Source organism: Bos mutus, chromosome 20 (genome assembly GCF_027580195.1).
Source record: "Bos mutus isolate GX-2022 chromosome 20, NWIPB_WYAK_1.1, whole genome shotgun sequence".
Classification (NCBI taxonomy): Eukaryota; Metazoa; Chordata; class Mammalia; order Artiodactyla; family Bovidae; genus Bos; species Bos mutus.
Window position 1 is genome coordinate 4,725,055 of NC_091636.1, and position 14,220 is coordinate 4,739,274.

The 14,220-nt window shown below is 50.9% G+C and overlaps 1 protein-coding gene across 1 annotated transcript; it reads right to left on the reverse strand.

Moving 5' to 3' along the window:
- Window positions 1–219: 219 nt before the first annotated feature.
- On the reverse strand, window positions 220–14,082 carry STC2 (stanniocalcin 2). The gene is made up of 4 exons (XM_005899779.2): window positions 13,732–14,082; window positions 11,554–11,696; window positions 8,894–9,105; window positions 220–3,635 (listed from the first exon to the last, which is right to left on the reverse strand). The coding sequence occupies exons 1-4, from the start codon at window positions 13,880–13,882 to the stop codon at window positions 3,233–3,235; spliced, it is 909 nt and encodes a 302-aa protein (XP_005899841.1). The 5' UTR covers window positions 13,883–14,082; the 3' UTR covers window positions 220–3,232.
- Window positions 14,083–14,220: the final 138 nt, after the last annotated feature.

A 14,220-nucleotide genomic window follows, 5' to 3' on the forward strand; every position in this document is an offset into this window, starting at 1 on the left:
TGTAACAGTTTGCCTCTAGTCCCAAACCCCCAACCCTCCCAGCCCCCTCCCCTTTTGGCAGCCACACCTCTGTTCTCTACATCTATGAGCCTGTTTCTATCTTGTAGATATCTGAACATCCAGTATTTAATGGACTCAAAGTCCACTTGCTCACAGCCATCCCCTTGGCCCACCCAAAGCTCTCTCAGACAAAAAATGCTACTCAAGAGGAAGTCAGTTATTTAAAACCTTTATTAAGGCTTGGAGAAAGATAATGCAATGTGACAAAGTACAGATCCTGCTGCCTAAATCCCTAACAGAAACAGATCTTATACCTTATCACGGTGCCGATGCTGAGATCACACGAGGGCTGCTCTTCATTAGGAAAACGGGCCCTGGAAGCGTTGTTTGTCCATGTTATTCTAAACGAAGCCTTTTCCTAGGTTCGAGCTGAAATTTCTGTGTGTGTGTCTGTGTGTGAAAGTACAGCTACAGCTCTGGGCTAGCATTTTCTATTTATTTAGTTTTGAGTGTCAGCATTTCACTCTACTAAGGCCTCTCATTTCAGAATAACAGGGCTATTTATTGATACAAAGGAGAGGTGTTCGGATCATCTTGTTAAGATGCAAGGCTCAAAATAAACATCATATCTTTATTTGGAAATCCACATCCTTCCTCAAAGGAAGGCTCAGGAGTAAATTTGTATGAAGTACGAAGCCCCAAGTGGAGGGTCTAATTTTAAGGACGACTTTGCTTACATTTTAGACTGTACAAATGCCTCTGTCCATGCTTACAGGAATTTGGATCTTCCCCAGTTTTGAGATAAAGAATCTCAGCAATAAATACTACTGTAGGCTTCAAAACTTTAGGAACCAGAATGCAAGGATTTCTACCTGACTTTTGAGAAGAAACAAAGCAGCGGCATGAAAAAATATACAACAGTGATCAATGAGGGGGTTCAGAGCAACATAGGAAGCAATTTTATGCCTCGGGGGAAAACACCGAGATAATAAATACAAATGACAAATATTTACAACAGAAGCAACACATGGGGCGTCAGTAGCGAACATGTAAAACATTTACACTGAGGAAAATGTAAAAGTGATGCCTTTCACCCACCCAGCCCAGAAGCGGGCGAACAAATGAGCAGCTGACCCAGCAACGCGAGAGAATGTTATTGCTTCAGCTTTTGAGTGATGTAAAGAAAACAGTCCACGTGCTGTGTGGCTTCAGACGCCATGGCTTACGGTCAGTTGCCATGGCAGAGCCTGACACACCGGTCCTCCTCTCTCGGAGGGCAGAGCTGGATCAAGCACATCTCTTTTCTGCAACTCCCGCTCTTTCTAGGTGCTTCTCCCAGCCTTTTGTACCCCTCCCCCCAACAGATGGTTTCTTTCCAACATGCATCGTGAGAGATTGGGAAAACGGCGCTCTGGCACCCTGTCCTGGCAGCAGTGAGGCTGGATTTAGGTTATCTAAACACTAGCTGGGCTTTGGGTAGGGCATTCTGGGAACAAATCATTTTTTAGCAGATAAATATAGCCTCTTTATCTCTGGCCTCAGGTTGCTTTGAGGGAGAGCTATGAGTTGATATAAATGGAGGATGCATACTTTTTTGCCCAGTCACTAGAACAGCAGTCAGCAAACTCAGGCCCAAGAGCCAAATCCAGCTGGGCGCTTGTTAAATAAAATCTTAATGGAGTGGAGCCAAGCCTATTTGTTATGTGTTGTCTATGTATGTTTCTGCTTTCAGGCAACAAAGGCTGAGTTGAGTAGCTGCAACAAAACCCATATAACCTGCCAAACTGAAAACAGTGTATTCACTATCTGGACCTTTACAGACAAGGTTTGTTGACCCCTGTTCTAGAAGGACCTGGCCCAGAACATCCATCCATTCCTTGCAATACTGGGCTCCTATTTGAGTACTGGCTGCAAGAAAGGACAAGCTCTGTCAGAAGAGAGAAAAGGCCTACCTCTGAGACCTCTTCAGTAACCACAAGACATCCATTGCCAGTGCTTTCTGTTCTAATCCTTTCCCTGTATTCTCAGTTCTGTCTCTCCTCCCTGCTTTTCTTTGTCCACTCTGACTCCTTTTCTCATTGCTAAATTTTCATTCTGGATCTGGGAAATCTTGTCCCCCAGTGATGTGCAGCAGTCTCCTCCGTTTACATAAAAGGTCGGCATTCCCTGGTGAAAATTACCAAGTAGTCCTTCTGTGTTCCCCTTTTCCAGCCTCTAGCATGGACAGGCCAGCTTTCCAACTCGGCCCAATGGAACCAGGGTCCGTCTTGGCTGAGGATCAAGGCGAGGTACCAAAAGGCAAAGGGAATTCTGTCAAATGCACTCCTGTGTGCATTTTTTCCAGGGTGGGCTTTGTGCTAGTGGCAATGAGCCCATGTCAGGCAGTCAGACATAAAGCTACATCACTTTTTGATTACTTTAAAAATAGCACTTAAAAAAAAAATTCAGCCCCCAAAGATGGGTTGCTTTTTGCTTTCCTTTGAGCTGGTTTTAATGACCCAGTTGCTTGTTTGAAAGCTATTTATTTAGACAGATACGGAGATGTAACTGGATAAATAAAAAAGTGAAATCGAGACTCGAAGCAGTGGTTAAAATACAGACACACAGGGGCCACTCCCTGCAGCAGGGTCCCCTAGACAGAACAATGGCTCAGAAATTACACTTAGAATCCCCGCCCCGTCCCAAGTTATTCCAACCTCAAGGTCCCATGCAAGAAACTGGATTTCTGTTTGGCACCAAGCACCCACACGGCCCTGCCCCCGCTCCACCCTTCTCCCGATTCCCAGGGAGATTTGCACACCCACTCCTGCGCCGGAATCCAGCTGCGCTCCGCTAGGACTGTCTGCACAGAAGCTTGGGGCGGGGCCCAGCACCAAGCGCACAGTCTGGCCCCCGCGGGTCACCCCTCCCCTCTCGTCACCTCCCAAGGCAAAGGGAGCCGCAAGCCATAGCCCAGGGTCTCCGCGGATGGAAAGAAGGCAAAGTTGCGAGGAGGACGACCTCCCGTTGGGATGTGTGGGTGCGGGACACACCAGGCACAACCGAGCCCTCGCTGCCGAGGGAGCCTCCGCCTCACCTGTTCATGCCGCTAACACAGCTCCAATCAAGTCCGCAATCCCCATCACATCCTGCGAGTGATCGCCCCCCTCTTTAATGGCAAATGTTTTGGAATGTCCAGAGAGAAGAAAATGGACGGCGTGGAGGAAAAGATTTCCCGGCCGGGCCTTTCATTTCACCTCCGGATATCGGAATACTCAGACTGTTCATCCTCCCACTCGCTGCTTCCAGAAGTTCCCTGGGCCCCAGGGCCGGCCGCTCTGCCCCGGGCGTGGGCGTTGGGGTGGCTCTTGCTACCTCGCTCACCCTTGGCACCTCGGCCGGTCTCCCGACTGCTGGGCTCCGCAAGGTGGTGACCCATTTCCGCGGGGTGGCCCCTGGAGAGCTTGGCCCTGTCGCCCTGGAGCTGGTGCTCGGGTGGCGCCGTGGGGGGTCTCTGGATGGCCGAGGTGCAGAAACTCAGGATGGAGCACAGGCTTCCCCAGCTCTGCTCACACTGAGCCTGGACGCTGTGGGTGATGGCCTCCTTCACCTCCTCCCCACAGGTCAGCAGCAGGTTCACTAGGTCCACGTAGGGTCTGGGGATTAAGACAGAGACCGGGGCTGGAGAACGCCTCCTGTGGGCTAAGGAGGGCAGGACCCACAGGAGGGGAGAGACCTGGCCAATGCTTGACTTGGGTTTGGTTTGGCAAAAGATGTTCCTGGAATTACTGCAAGCCTTTACCTGGATTCTGTGGAGTACTGGGCTCCCTGCCAGGCACTGGAGGGAACTGGAGCCTGGGGGAGGGAGCCCGCCACAAGAAAAAGGGCCCCTGACAATACACAGGTGTCTGTGCTAGAAGCCTAGAAAGAAGCCCTGGGGAGTGAGGCACACAGCTGTGGGAACGAGGAGGGCAGGGGAGCTCCAGGCCCGTTTGTGCTGTGCTCTGAGTAGTTGCTCAGTTGTCTCTGACTCTTTGTGATTCCCATGGACTGTAGCCTGCCAGGCTCCTCTGTCCATGGGGATTCTCCAGGCAAGAATACTGGAGTGGGTTGCCATGCCCTCCTCCAGGGGATCTTCCCAACCCAGGGATCAAACCCAGGTCTCCGACATTGCAGAATTCTTTAATTGTGTGAGCACCAGGGAAGTCCCCAGGCATGTTTAGGTGTGCTAACTAGGAGGATTTTAGCAGGAGGGGAAATGGGTCTTGGAGCCAGTGGAATACTACTTAGGCAAATGGTGACGGGCCTTAAATACTAAACTGAGGAGTCTTTATGGCAGGGAAGCGAGATTGGCTGGCTTTGCACTGGGTGTCCTTCTCCTCGATAAGCCTAGTCTTAAGTTAGGCTCCCCCAAAACCACTTTCCCCATGTGTGTATTTGCCCCTGGTTTGGGCTCATGATAATGAAGGGTGTTTGGGGAAGTTTCTGGACGCATTCTCCTTTGTATCTGGAGGCGTCTGGAACAGGTGAAGGGTGGGGCTGGGGTGTAGATTCCAACCAAGATATCCCTTCCTTGGTGGCAGAGGCTGAGGCGGGGGAGTGGCTGTCTGAACAGCTTTATTTTTTCGTTCTGGGCTTCCCCACAAAGGGAGGTGAGAGCTGGCCTGGCAGAGAGGGGCCTCTGTGCTTGGGACAAGAGCCAGCTGTCTGTGAAATAAGCATGCTTGGTTCCCAGGGGGAGGACCAGTTGCTCAGGCCGTCTTTAGGAAAAGTGCTGAAGGAGGAATGACTACGTACCTTCCTCTTGGGGGTGGAAGTGTGTGCAGAAAGCTGGAGCAGTATGCCTATTTTGGGGCCCATCTGGCAAAAGGTGCCCCCAGCAATGGGATCTCCTGGCCAACTCACCAAGTCTTTCTTACATCTCACTAGACTCTTAAAATCCCCAAGGTGTGGAGAGGGATATGGCATGTTCCAGGTGGCTAATAAGCTTTCTTAAGCAGCCCTCACTGGCAGAATTTCTGGGTCTTTCTGTCCATGCACTGGGCCATCCCCTTGGGCAGGAAACCACTCTGGCACGTGAGCTCATTTACAGGAACAAGCCTTTTTTTCCTCGGTGAGCCTGCACCACTGGGACGCTGCCCTACAGACCATTGGAATCTTTTCTCTGCATGTTGGCTGTTGTTGCCTAGCAGGAAGGGCAGACTATTTGAAGACTTGTGAAGCAGTTTGCTGCCATTTTTATGAATTAGTCCTCAAGTTGTAATTGAGTGAACTGTCCTCATGTCATAGATAGAAAAACAGAGACATGGTGGGGGAGAAAGTGGCTTTTGGAAGCTTCTGGGCCGAGAAGGCCTGGGGCTGGGCTGAGAGCGGAGAGGAGGAATGTTCCGGCTGACAGAGATCAAGCTGCCTTTTAAGGCTTACTTGATGCCTTTGGAGTCAGAGAGTCTGGGCACAGCTGATGGGCAGGGTGCGGAAAGTCTTGAAGGCAGGCCCCTCACCGTGACAAGGACAGTGATGACCCAAGTTGACTTCAGCCGAGAGAGGAGGGCATGGGCACACGAGGGACGTGCTCCCTGCATGTCCGTTTCTTTCCATCTTTTGAAAACTAGCACTGACAGCCTCAGGGAGGTCAAGTTCACTGAGTGTCTGCTAGAGCATCATTGGGATTGTAGCACCTGATCCTGCCTGCCACCTCCTGTGGCTAGATAAGCAGATTACAGAGACTAAGCATCTGTCTTTTGGGGATGCTTCTGGGGAAGTTTCTTTCCCCAGAGTAAGGAGAGGAAGGGCCCTCTTGGGAATCCATGGACTGCCTATTGGCCTCCTTCAGTAGGGCATCCTGCCTGACAGATGAACTTGCTGAATCCCAAGGCGGATCCCAGAAGGCTGGACTACCCCACGCTCTTTTCTGCCCTTGGCAGTCTCTGCCGAGGAGAAAGCTGTGAACCACGGGGAGGGGTGTGTTCATCTAAGCTGTGTTTCAAGCTGGCATGGTGCCTTCTCAGGCTGCTAGCTCAGCCCGTGTCTAATGACAAAGCCCAGCTCTCTCCACCGGGCGTCAGCAAGGCTAAAGGGTTTTTAAAAATACTTGGAGGGGGATGTGCCTGGAGGCTGCCAGCACCCAGTGACAGGGTGTCTGATGGCCAAGCGGGTGATATGGAGAAAGTGGGACGGGAAGCAGTGAGGGGAGCAGGGCAGCGGTGAGGGGAGCAGGGCAGCGGTGAGGGGAGCAGGGCAGCGGTGAGGGGAACAGGAAGTCACTTTAACTGAATGTGAGTGTTTTAGGGGTTAGGTGAGGGTCAGGTTGAGGGATGGGGGTGATGTGGATTCTAGGATGCCTATGATTTCCTTCTCTCTAGAGGGAAGAGCAAATTCAGTTTTCATTTTCTTGTCTGTGGCCAAGGTCACACATTCTTAAATGGCCTTCTTGATATTCGGGGACTGATGGGATCTTTGGTGCCCAAATCAGTTAAGATAGTTAAGAAAAACTAAAAAAAAAAAATTCAGTTCAGCTTTAAATACTAGTTGACAGAGTGCCATTGCAGCTTCAGAAGGGAAGGCAGTGGGATTTTGTGGGGAGCTAGAATTGCTGGCTTAGTAAGAGGAACTGCATATAGCCACACTGAGTATTCAAGGAAAAGGCCCAGGTTTGTTTTTGGGGTAGACCACCTGCATTTCCAGAGCAGGCTGGGGTAGGGGCTATATGGGCTCTAAATGATGCATGGAGCCTTTTGGAAGTAAGGGTCCCATGGATGATGTTTCCATGGAGGAGACATCAGAAAGCCATAGTGCTTTCTGTCTTCTTAAATGCAAAGGTGGGGTGGGGTGGCAAAACCCCTCAAAACCTTCAGTTTTCCCAAAGACTTTTCTCCAAAGAAACAAAAGTCTTCTTGGCTCCAGGAATGTGTTACAGAATTAAAAACTAGTGCCCTGTCACCCATTTTTGAAGCCAACAAACTATCTCTGATGGAGGAGAGTGAGTTGAGAACAAATGAACTTCATGAGTTTCTCAGCAGTGGAGTGTCTGCCTCTTGCAGGGGCACCTGAAGGAAGGGAATCTCAGTGTTCTGCTTGTGTAACGGGCTGTTTTTGAAAAAAGGGAAAAAATCTTGCTGCACCTGGGGACCAATGAGCCTTTAGTTGGTCTAGTGGGGAGAATGGAGGCCAGGACAAGGAGGTTTGAGGTCCATTCCTGACAACTGGCTTCAGAAGCACCAATTCCCAAGCTGGAAATTAGGAATTGAATCTCAGAGCAAGATCTTTAACTTCTTAGCTTCACGTTCTTTCTCTCTTGTGTGGGGTTAGTATTCTCCGGCTTGTAGCACTGTTGGGAAAGGTAAATGAGATAATCCAGGCCAAGTCCCTGGCCAAGGGCCTGGCCCACTCAGAAAATGACAGTTATTGTTATTGCTATTGTTGTTGATGCTATTCTTGGTTTGATTCTTTACAGAGATTTGGAAGAATAGAAAATATTTTATTGGGCATTAGTATAACTCAGGCTTTCTAGGTGGTGCTGGTGGTAAAGAATTCGACTGCCAGTGAAGGAGATGTAAGAGATGTGGGTTTGATCCCTAGGTCAGGAAAATCCCCTGGAGTAGGAAATGGCAACCTGCTCCAATATTCTTGCCTGGAAAATCCATGACAGAGGAGCCTGGTGGGCTACAATCCATCAGCCCACGAAGAGTCAGACATGACTGAGCGACTGAGAACACAGTGTAACTCAAGGCAAAGGCAACATCACTTTGCTCCTGGCAAGAGCTGCCTATAGAGATTCATGGTGTATCTAATAATTCTAACACTGCACCAGGGGTGTTGCAAGGTACCTAGAGCCTTATAACCAAGTGGAAAGTGACAGGTGATGGCTGCTATTCTCTGTGGTCTAGGTGGTGTGGGTGGGATGGGGAGTGGCCTGTTTAGTGACGTAGTTGAGGGAGGCTGTGGCATGAACTAAGGAGCAAGGATTGATAAAATTGTACTGATTTGGCGCAGTGAGTCACTGGGCAAAGACTAACAGTGCAGTGACTTGTACTGGGCTGCTTAGTTAGTACCTTACTTTCTGCCCTGAGTCCCCAAGAAAGGAGCCATTGTATGCTTTTAAAGGAAGATATCCTGGGTTTATGATTGAATTGCAAGTCTTCCAAAGAGTATGTTCCTATCCCCTCATTTTGGCATAAAGGTGTTTAGCTGATTAAGGATTTTATCATTTGTTTTGCATTTTCTCTGGGAGGGCATGAATGTTGGAGAAGGTGAATTGGACCTTCTAAGGGAAAGCAGAGCTTATGGAGGCAAGGGAAAAAGCTATTGATATTTAAGAGTATAAGTCCTGGAGCTGGACTGCCAGGCTCCTCCATCATTGTCTGTGTGACCTTTACCACACTGAATCTCAGTTTTCTCATCTGTAAGATGGAGATGAGAATGGTACCTAGCTCATGGTGCTGTCATGAAGATCAAGTGAAAAATTCATATGAAGCCTTAGCACAATGCCTGGCACTCAGTACGTACTCAGTATATATTACCAACCCTTGGCCATCTGCTGGGGCACCTACATGGCAACTCGGAACACTCAGAACTGTTGGGATTCTGGCTGAAGGAAAGACAAAAGGTGTTCCTGAATTCCACACATTTCACGCTCAGTGAAAAAGATTTCCTGTTGCTATTGCTTTGAATTTTGAAACTGATGGTGGAAATTTCTTTTGCTTTTCCTGAAGGCCAGCCAGAAAGGGACGCTCAGGGAGTCAGTGCAGCTTTCCTTGGTAAACCACAACTTCCCATTTAACAGGAGAGTTCAGCCTCTACAAGTCAACCCATCAGACTGAAGAAGACTGTCTCTGGACCACAGCAGACTTCTCCCTCCATCCACGTTGCATCACCCCACCCCACCCCCGCCCCACCCCCACAGGGCAGCACTCACTCATGCAGCAGCAAGTCCTTGAAGTGAATCATCTCCACCATCACCCGGATGTTCTCCTGTGCGGCAGAGCACAGATCATGCTTCAGGTAGCATTCCCGCTGTAACTGGAACACCATTTCCTTGATGGCTGGACACTTCCGGCTTATACAGCTGAATCTGTGCCGCAGAGCGTGGGCCTTACACTTCAAGGCATCTTTGATGAACGACTTGCCCTGACAGCGGAGGGGACAGGGAAGGGAGAGGGGGTGGAAGAGACCAGTCCTTATTACACGCTTTGACAGTCTGACCCTTGTTGGGCTTACATGGGATTTTTCTGACGACTGAACCTTAAGGCCTCATCCAGATGGACGTCTTGCAGGTGACAGGCTGAGGCTACATCGGGAGGTCTGTCCAGAGTGATGTGAGACCTCTGCCTTCAGCCCCAAAGGATGTTACCTGGGAGACTGACACGGTTGCTTCCTTCCTCCCAAACTCCTCTACTAGCCTCCCTCATCCTGCGGCTCCCGTGGCCCTCTGTCCTCAAGGAAGCCCAGTGTTGACTGTATGGTGGCAAAACCCCGAGGGAAATTTGGGCAGGCATAAGCCCAGAGCTCCTGGGAGGTGCGCAGCGAGAGCTTTTCCCAGGTGCCTGCGTGTGCAGATCTCTCCTCTTTCCTGCTCCTTCTAGTGATGTGAAGGTCGGGTGCTAGCTGGGCCTGCCTTTCCTGCCTCAGTGCCTCCCGCCGACCCCAACCCGTACTCTTTCTCTCCTCCTCCTAGCCTTTATGGAGGAGCATTCTTTTCCTTTCTGAAAGCAATTCGACTCCTTTAAACTGTTAGGGTTATTGCCTCTAAAAGGCCCGCCTGGCACACTGCCTGCCAGCATCTGGAGCCTGAACTGCCCGGCTGACGGCCCCTCCCCCTCGCCCCAGGCCTCCGAGTGGCGAAGGCAGCCAGGCATACATCTGGCCTGCAGTTCTCTTTCCTGGCAACCCCATGAGATTGTTCTCATCCTAGAGAGGAGACAGCTGTTGGTGTGGGGGCGAGCCTGGGCCGTTAGCTTCCTTATCAACCTCGCGGGGCACAGAGGCACCGTGGGATACCCACCCAGAGATCTTCACACCCCCTCTTCTACAGAAGCGAGCTGTCATTGGAGAGGTCACCCCTGTGTTTTAGACAGGCCTGGAAGTAACGGAGTTGAGAAAGTAAATGGGTTTAGGTTGGAAGTGGGATGCCGGCCAGTGCGTTTATTTGTCCTCTCCTGAAGAAGCAGCTGAAAGGTCTACAGATAGTCTGATCACTGAAAAGCCACCTCATGGTGATTCCCTTTCCTCTGACGCACCAGTGGGAGCTGAATAGGATGGAGGGTAGGGTGTGCCGGTTGACTAAGTAGTTATGGGCTGAGACCTGACTTGAAAGGGATGCTTCTAACTTGAGAACATACTCCTGTTGGTTGAGGAAAAAAAGGAAGATGAATTTATGCAAGGGCTGCAGCAATCTGTTCTCAGTATTCTTCCCTGACATCCTGTGGGATTGCCCTGAAATACACATCTTTCCTCCGGATTTCCTATACGTTTCCTAATTCCCGTTAATCCAGAAGGGATGCTTTATTAGGGCATCTCAAGGAGTTCAAACACTTTGCTCCTCTTTCCTTCCCTGGTTTCCCTTGCTGGCACCCCACATCCTCTGTAGGGGAGGCTGCCAGCCCTGTCGCATCCCTTTCTGGTTCCCAGGCGTTGCTTTGTCAGGCTGTCTACAGGATGTCAGTACATGGTAACTGGTGATGTTCATAAATCACACCTCAGCTGTTGGCCTCATCCAAACAGTCATGGCTCTCCAGTGAAATGACAACAGGGTACTTCACAGTGTATATACAGGCTGGGGAGGACACTAAGGAGATGAGCCTAATGGTCCACTCCACCTGAAATGTGTTTGTATGGTGTGCACTGGAGGCATAAGGTTACTTGTTGGGTTCTTTTCCTACTCATGCGGCATCTAGGCTTTTACCCTAGGGACCCCGGGATAAGTGAAGTGGGTCAGGCCCTGACTATATTTATTATATAGAGCGGGACTCATTCAGGGTTCCAACTTTTCAGGTTGGGAGAGGAGGATCTGCTACTTAGGAGGAAGAAAAGTCTGCTCTCTGGAGGCCCTGATTTATCCATGCTGCCTGCCCACATGTCCTCTAGGAGATGACAAATTTCTACAAATTTCATGTCTCTTTTATTCTTACCTATTAGGTGAAAATAGCTTTTGGCATGTTTAATTGGAGTCCCCGAACTTTCCTGCCCTACCCCCAGCCTAATGTTATGGTCCTCACAGACTGGGTTCTGGGTAGCCAGACACCGTGTGTCCCTTACAAGATGTTTATTATTTATTATGAGTTTTCTCTGCTAAGAACCCTCAAATAATTGTTCAGCTTGGTCTCCATCCCATTCTGTGCATGCAAACTTCCTCCGAGTGGAGGAAGACTCGGCCGATATGACAGGTCCAGAAAGCTGAACCCCAGGAGTGGAGTGGGGAGTCACTGGCACCCTGCTGCACACCTGGAAGGTCTCTGGCAAGTACTAAAAGCCACCATGACGATCAGCTAGGAAACTCTGTTAACAGTTTTTTCCATTGAATGTTTCAGTCATGCTCTGCTAACCCAAAACATTCTTGGTGCTCAATATGGTTTTTACCTGGGCATCAAATTTTCCAGCGTTGTGCAGAAAAGTCATGCAAATTCCGTGTAAGCCCCGAATCTCACAAGAGTTGTTCTCGAAACATTCAAACACGCCACACCCCACATCGCCAGCGTTGACCAAACAGTGCTGGATTTCCGCTAAAATGAGAATTACACACAATCATATACAAAATTCTCTGTCATGCTGGGGAATGCAGAGAGAGGGTGGTTGAAATAAAAGTAATGACTAAAAGGAAAATTAAGAAAAAGTGTTAGAAATGATTGTTTTGGGATCCAAAAACCAAGGAAAGAAAATTTCATCACTTAATCTACTTATAAAGATAACTAGTATTTGTAAATTTTTGTAAAAATTAGCCAGACCTACATTACAAAAGTCACAAGAGAAGTTAGGTCAGAACACTCCATTTTTTCATCCTTCTCATCTTATTAAAGTATTTGTGGGAATACTTGGTTTGACAGCTGAAGATATTTCAGCTTTCTAAACCCACTGACAAAAATAAAATTTCAACCCATTAGCTTGGTCTTTCCCTTCTGTCCTTCATCAATGAAATACTCTTCTGTACTTGGATGAAGCTGCTGCTATTAAATCACGGCCATTTCCTTCCTGACCCCCAAATGAGAGCGTCCAAAAAGCAGTTTCAATTTAGCTTTATGATTCAACACCTAAAAATCAAAACAAAACTCCTATTAAGGCAGCGCCTCCAAACCATTCGCATTAAAAATACCAGGCTAGGGAAACTGCGGTTTGCTTGCATGCAGGCTCAGGAGTCGAGTCAGATGGGGGTTAGTCTGCAGAAACGCAACCTTTGCAGTTCGAGGTTCCTTTTTAATAGAGATCTGGGGTGAGATGTCGCTTAATTCCCTAGACTTCTCGCGACCCGGGTGTCCGCTGCCCTCCTTCGCAGAATGTGGCCCCAATTCGCCTCTCTGAAAGGACAGGCTGAGAGGGAGTTAACTATCAGGCTGCAAAGCCTCTCTCCCTTCCTTCCCCCTACCCAATTAAACCAACCACAAAATTACATCAGAAGAGTATATTTTGGAAGAAGGGCGGGGGAGGAGATAATCCGCATTCAGGTTAAATCTGCCGAGAGAATGAGGGGCGTGTATTTGTTGAGGGTCACCAACTAGCGAAAATCACGTTTGATTCTCAGGGAAAGCTCTGGGAGGGGAAAAGGTAGGTGAGACGAGCGGGGCGCGAGCCGGAGGTGCTGGCATCTGCCTATGGAGGTGGGAGACTCCCGGACGGTCCCATGCGCGGCCCCGGCGCGCCGGCCCGGAGCGCGCAGGGCCGCGGTTCACTCGCTCCCGGCGCCCCTAATGGGCACTCGTGCATTCCTGCTCGTGCGGTGAACGCACGCACGGCACTGCCGGGTTCGCAGGCCCCCTTAATAAAGGGAGGGCCGTGAAGAGCGAAGAAGCGCTAGGCAGATTTTCTTCCTCTCCCTGGAGCTGGGAAAAGGGCCAGCCCCGTGCCCTGCACGCCTGGTTGTGCTTGGCAGCTCTCGGGTAAACGGAGAGCCGGTCGAGCAGCTGCGGCGCACGGTTCGGGCCGTGTCACCATTTCTTCTCTTGCTGACCTGCTCTGGAGCCGGGGACGGAGGCAGCACCGCAGAGGTACGCTTCAGTGCACCCGCCCCTGCCCCTTCCGAAAGGAATGCCCCACAAGGGGGAAAGTTCGCCATGCAATTTGTCTCGCCTACAAAGTTCTTGGATGTCGGGCATCTTCTGAGGAGGGGGAGAAACAGTCCTGCCGCGGCCCGCCGGCTGGGAAGAGAAGTTCTTCGGTTCAGAGCGCAGCCCGGTAGCGGGGACGCTCCGTGCCTCCTGCAAGCCGGTTAGGATGGAGCAGGGAGGTTTGAACCGGTCCGGGAACGCTGGAGCCGACCCTGGCCGCGTGATGCGGTGCTTCCTTTACCCTCGACCCCGGGAGGACAGCAACAAGTCCTGCCCCAGCCATCTCATCACCCGGCCAGCACGTGCGGATTCCGGACGCGCGGAGCCCGGTGTGGACCTCGCTCTGCCGCGCGCTTTCCTCTTCACGCCCCGCTCCACCCCAAGAGTTTGCGCGGTCCAGGTTGGGCGCCCAGTTCTGGGCGAAGCGCCCGGGGCGCGCTGCGTGGGTGCGGGATGTCTTCTCCCAGCAGCTCCCCGCCTCGGGGGCTCACGCACTTACCTGTGTTCTGCAAGGACAGACGGCCTTTCTGCTGGGAGCTCCTGTCTTGGGGACCTTCGGGCGTGTTGGTGGCGTCGGTCCCTCGAGCTGGATCGAAGGTAACCAGCACCAAAGCCAGGGTCACGAACTGGCCCAGCCGCTCGGCACACATGGTTCTTGGTGTAAACCTCCAGCCCGGAGACCTGGATTCTTTGTGCTCCCCTCCGCCTCTTCCTCCTCCTCCGCCGCTTCCCCTCCTCCTCCCACTCTTCCTCCCGGCTCGCCTTTTCCCTCCTCGCGGCCGCGGCTCTGATAGAGGTTACCCAGCGCCCTCCCGTAGCTCTCTGGAGAGCATGTGACCAGGCCGTTAGCAGCGCCGCGAGTGCCGGGCAATGGCAGGGACGGTGCCTCAAATATCCCTGGAAGCTCTGGTGTCACTTGAATGAAGGAGTCGAGCAGGTGTTGTCCCAGCGGCTGGACCAATCCGAGACCCCCGCCCGTTTGACAACA

Excerpts from the sequence above, each read along its gene's own strand:
- STC2 (XM_005899779.2), bottom strand. The coding sequence starts at position 13,882 with ATGTGTGCCGAGCGGCTGGGCCAGTTCGTGACCCTGGCTTTGGTGCTG. Across the intron at positions 11,697-13,731 it reads TCTGTCCTTGCAGAACACAG|CGGAAATCCAGCACTGTTTG; the intron begins GTAAGTGCGTGA and ends TTCTCATTTTAG. Across the intron at positions 3,636-8,893 it reads AAGGACTTGCTGCTGCATGA|ACCCTACGTGGACCTAGTGA; the intron begins GTGAGTGCTGCC and ends CTTAATCCCCAG.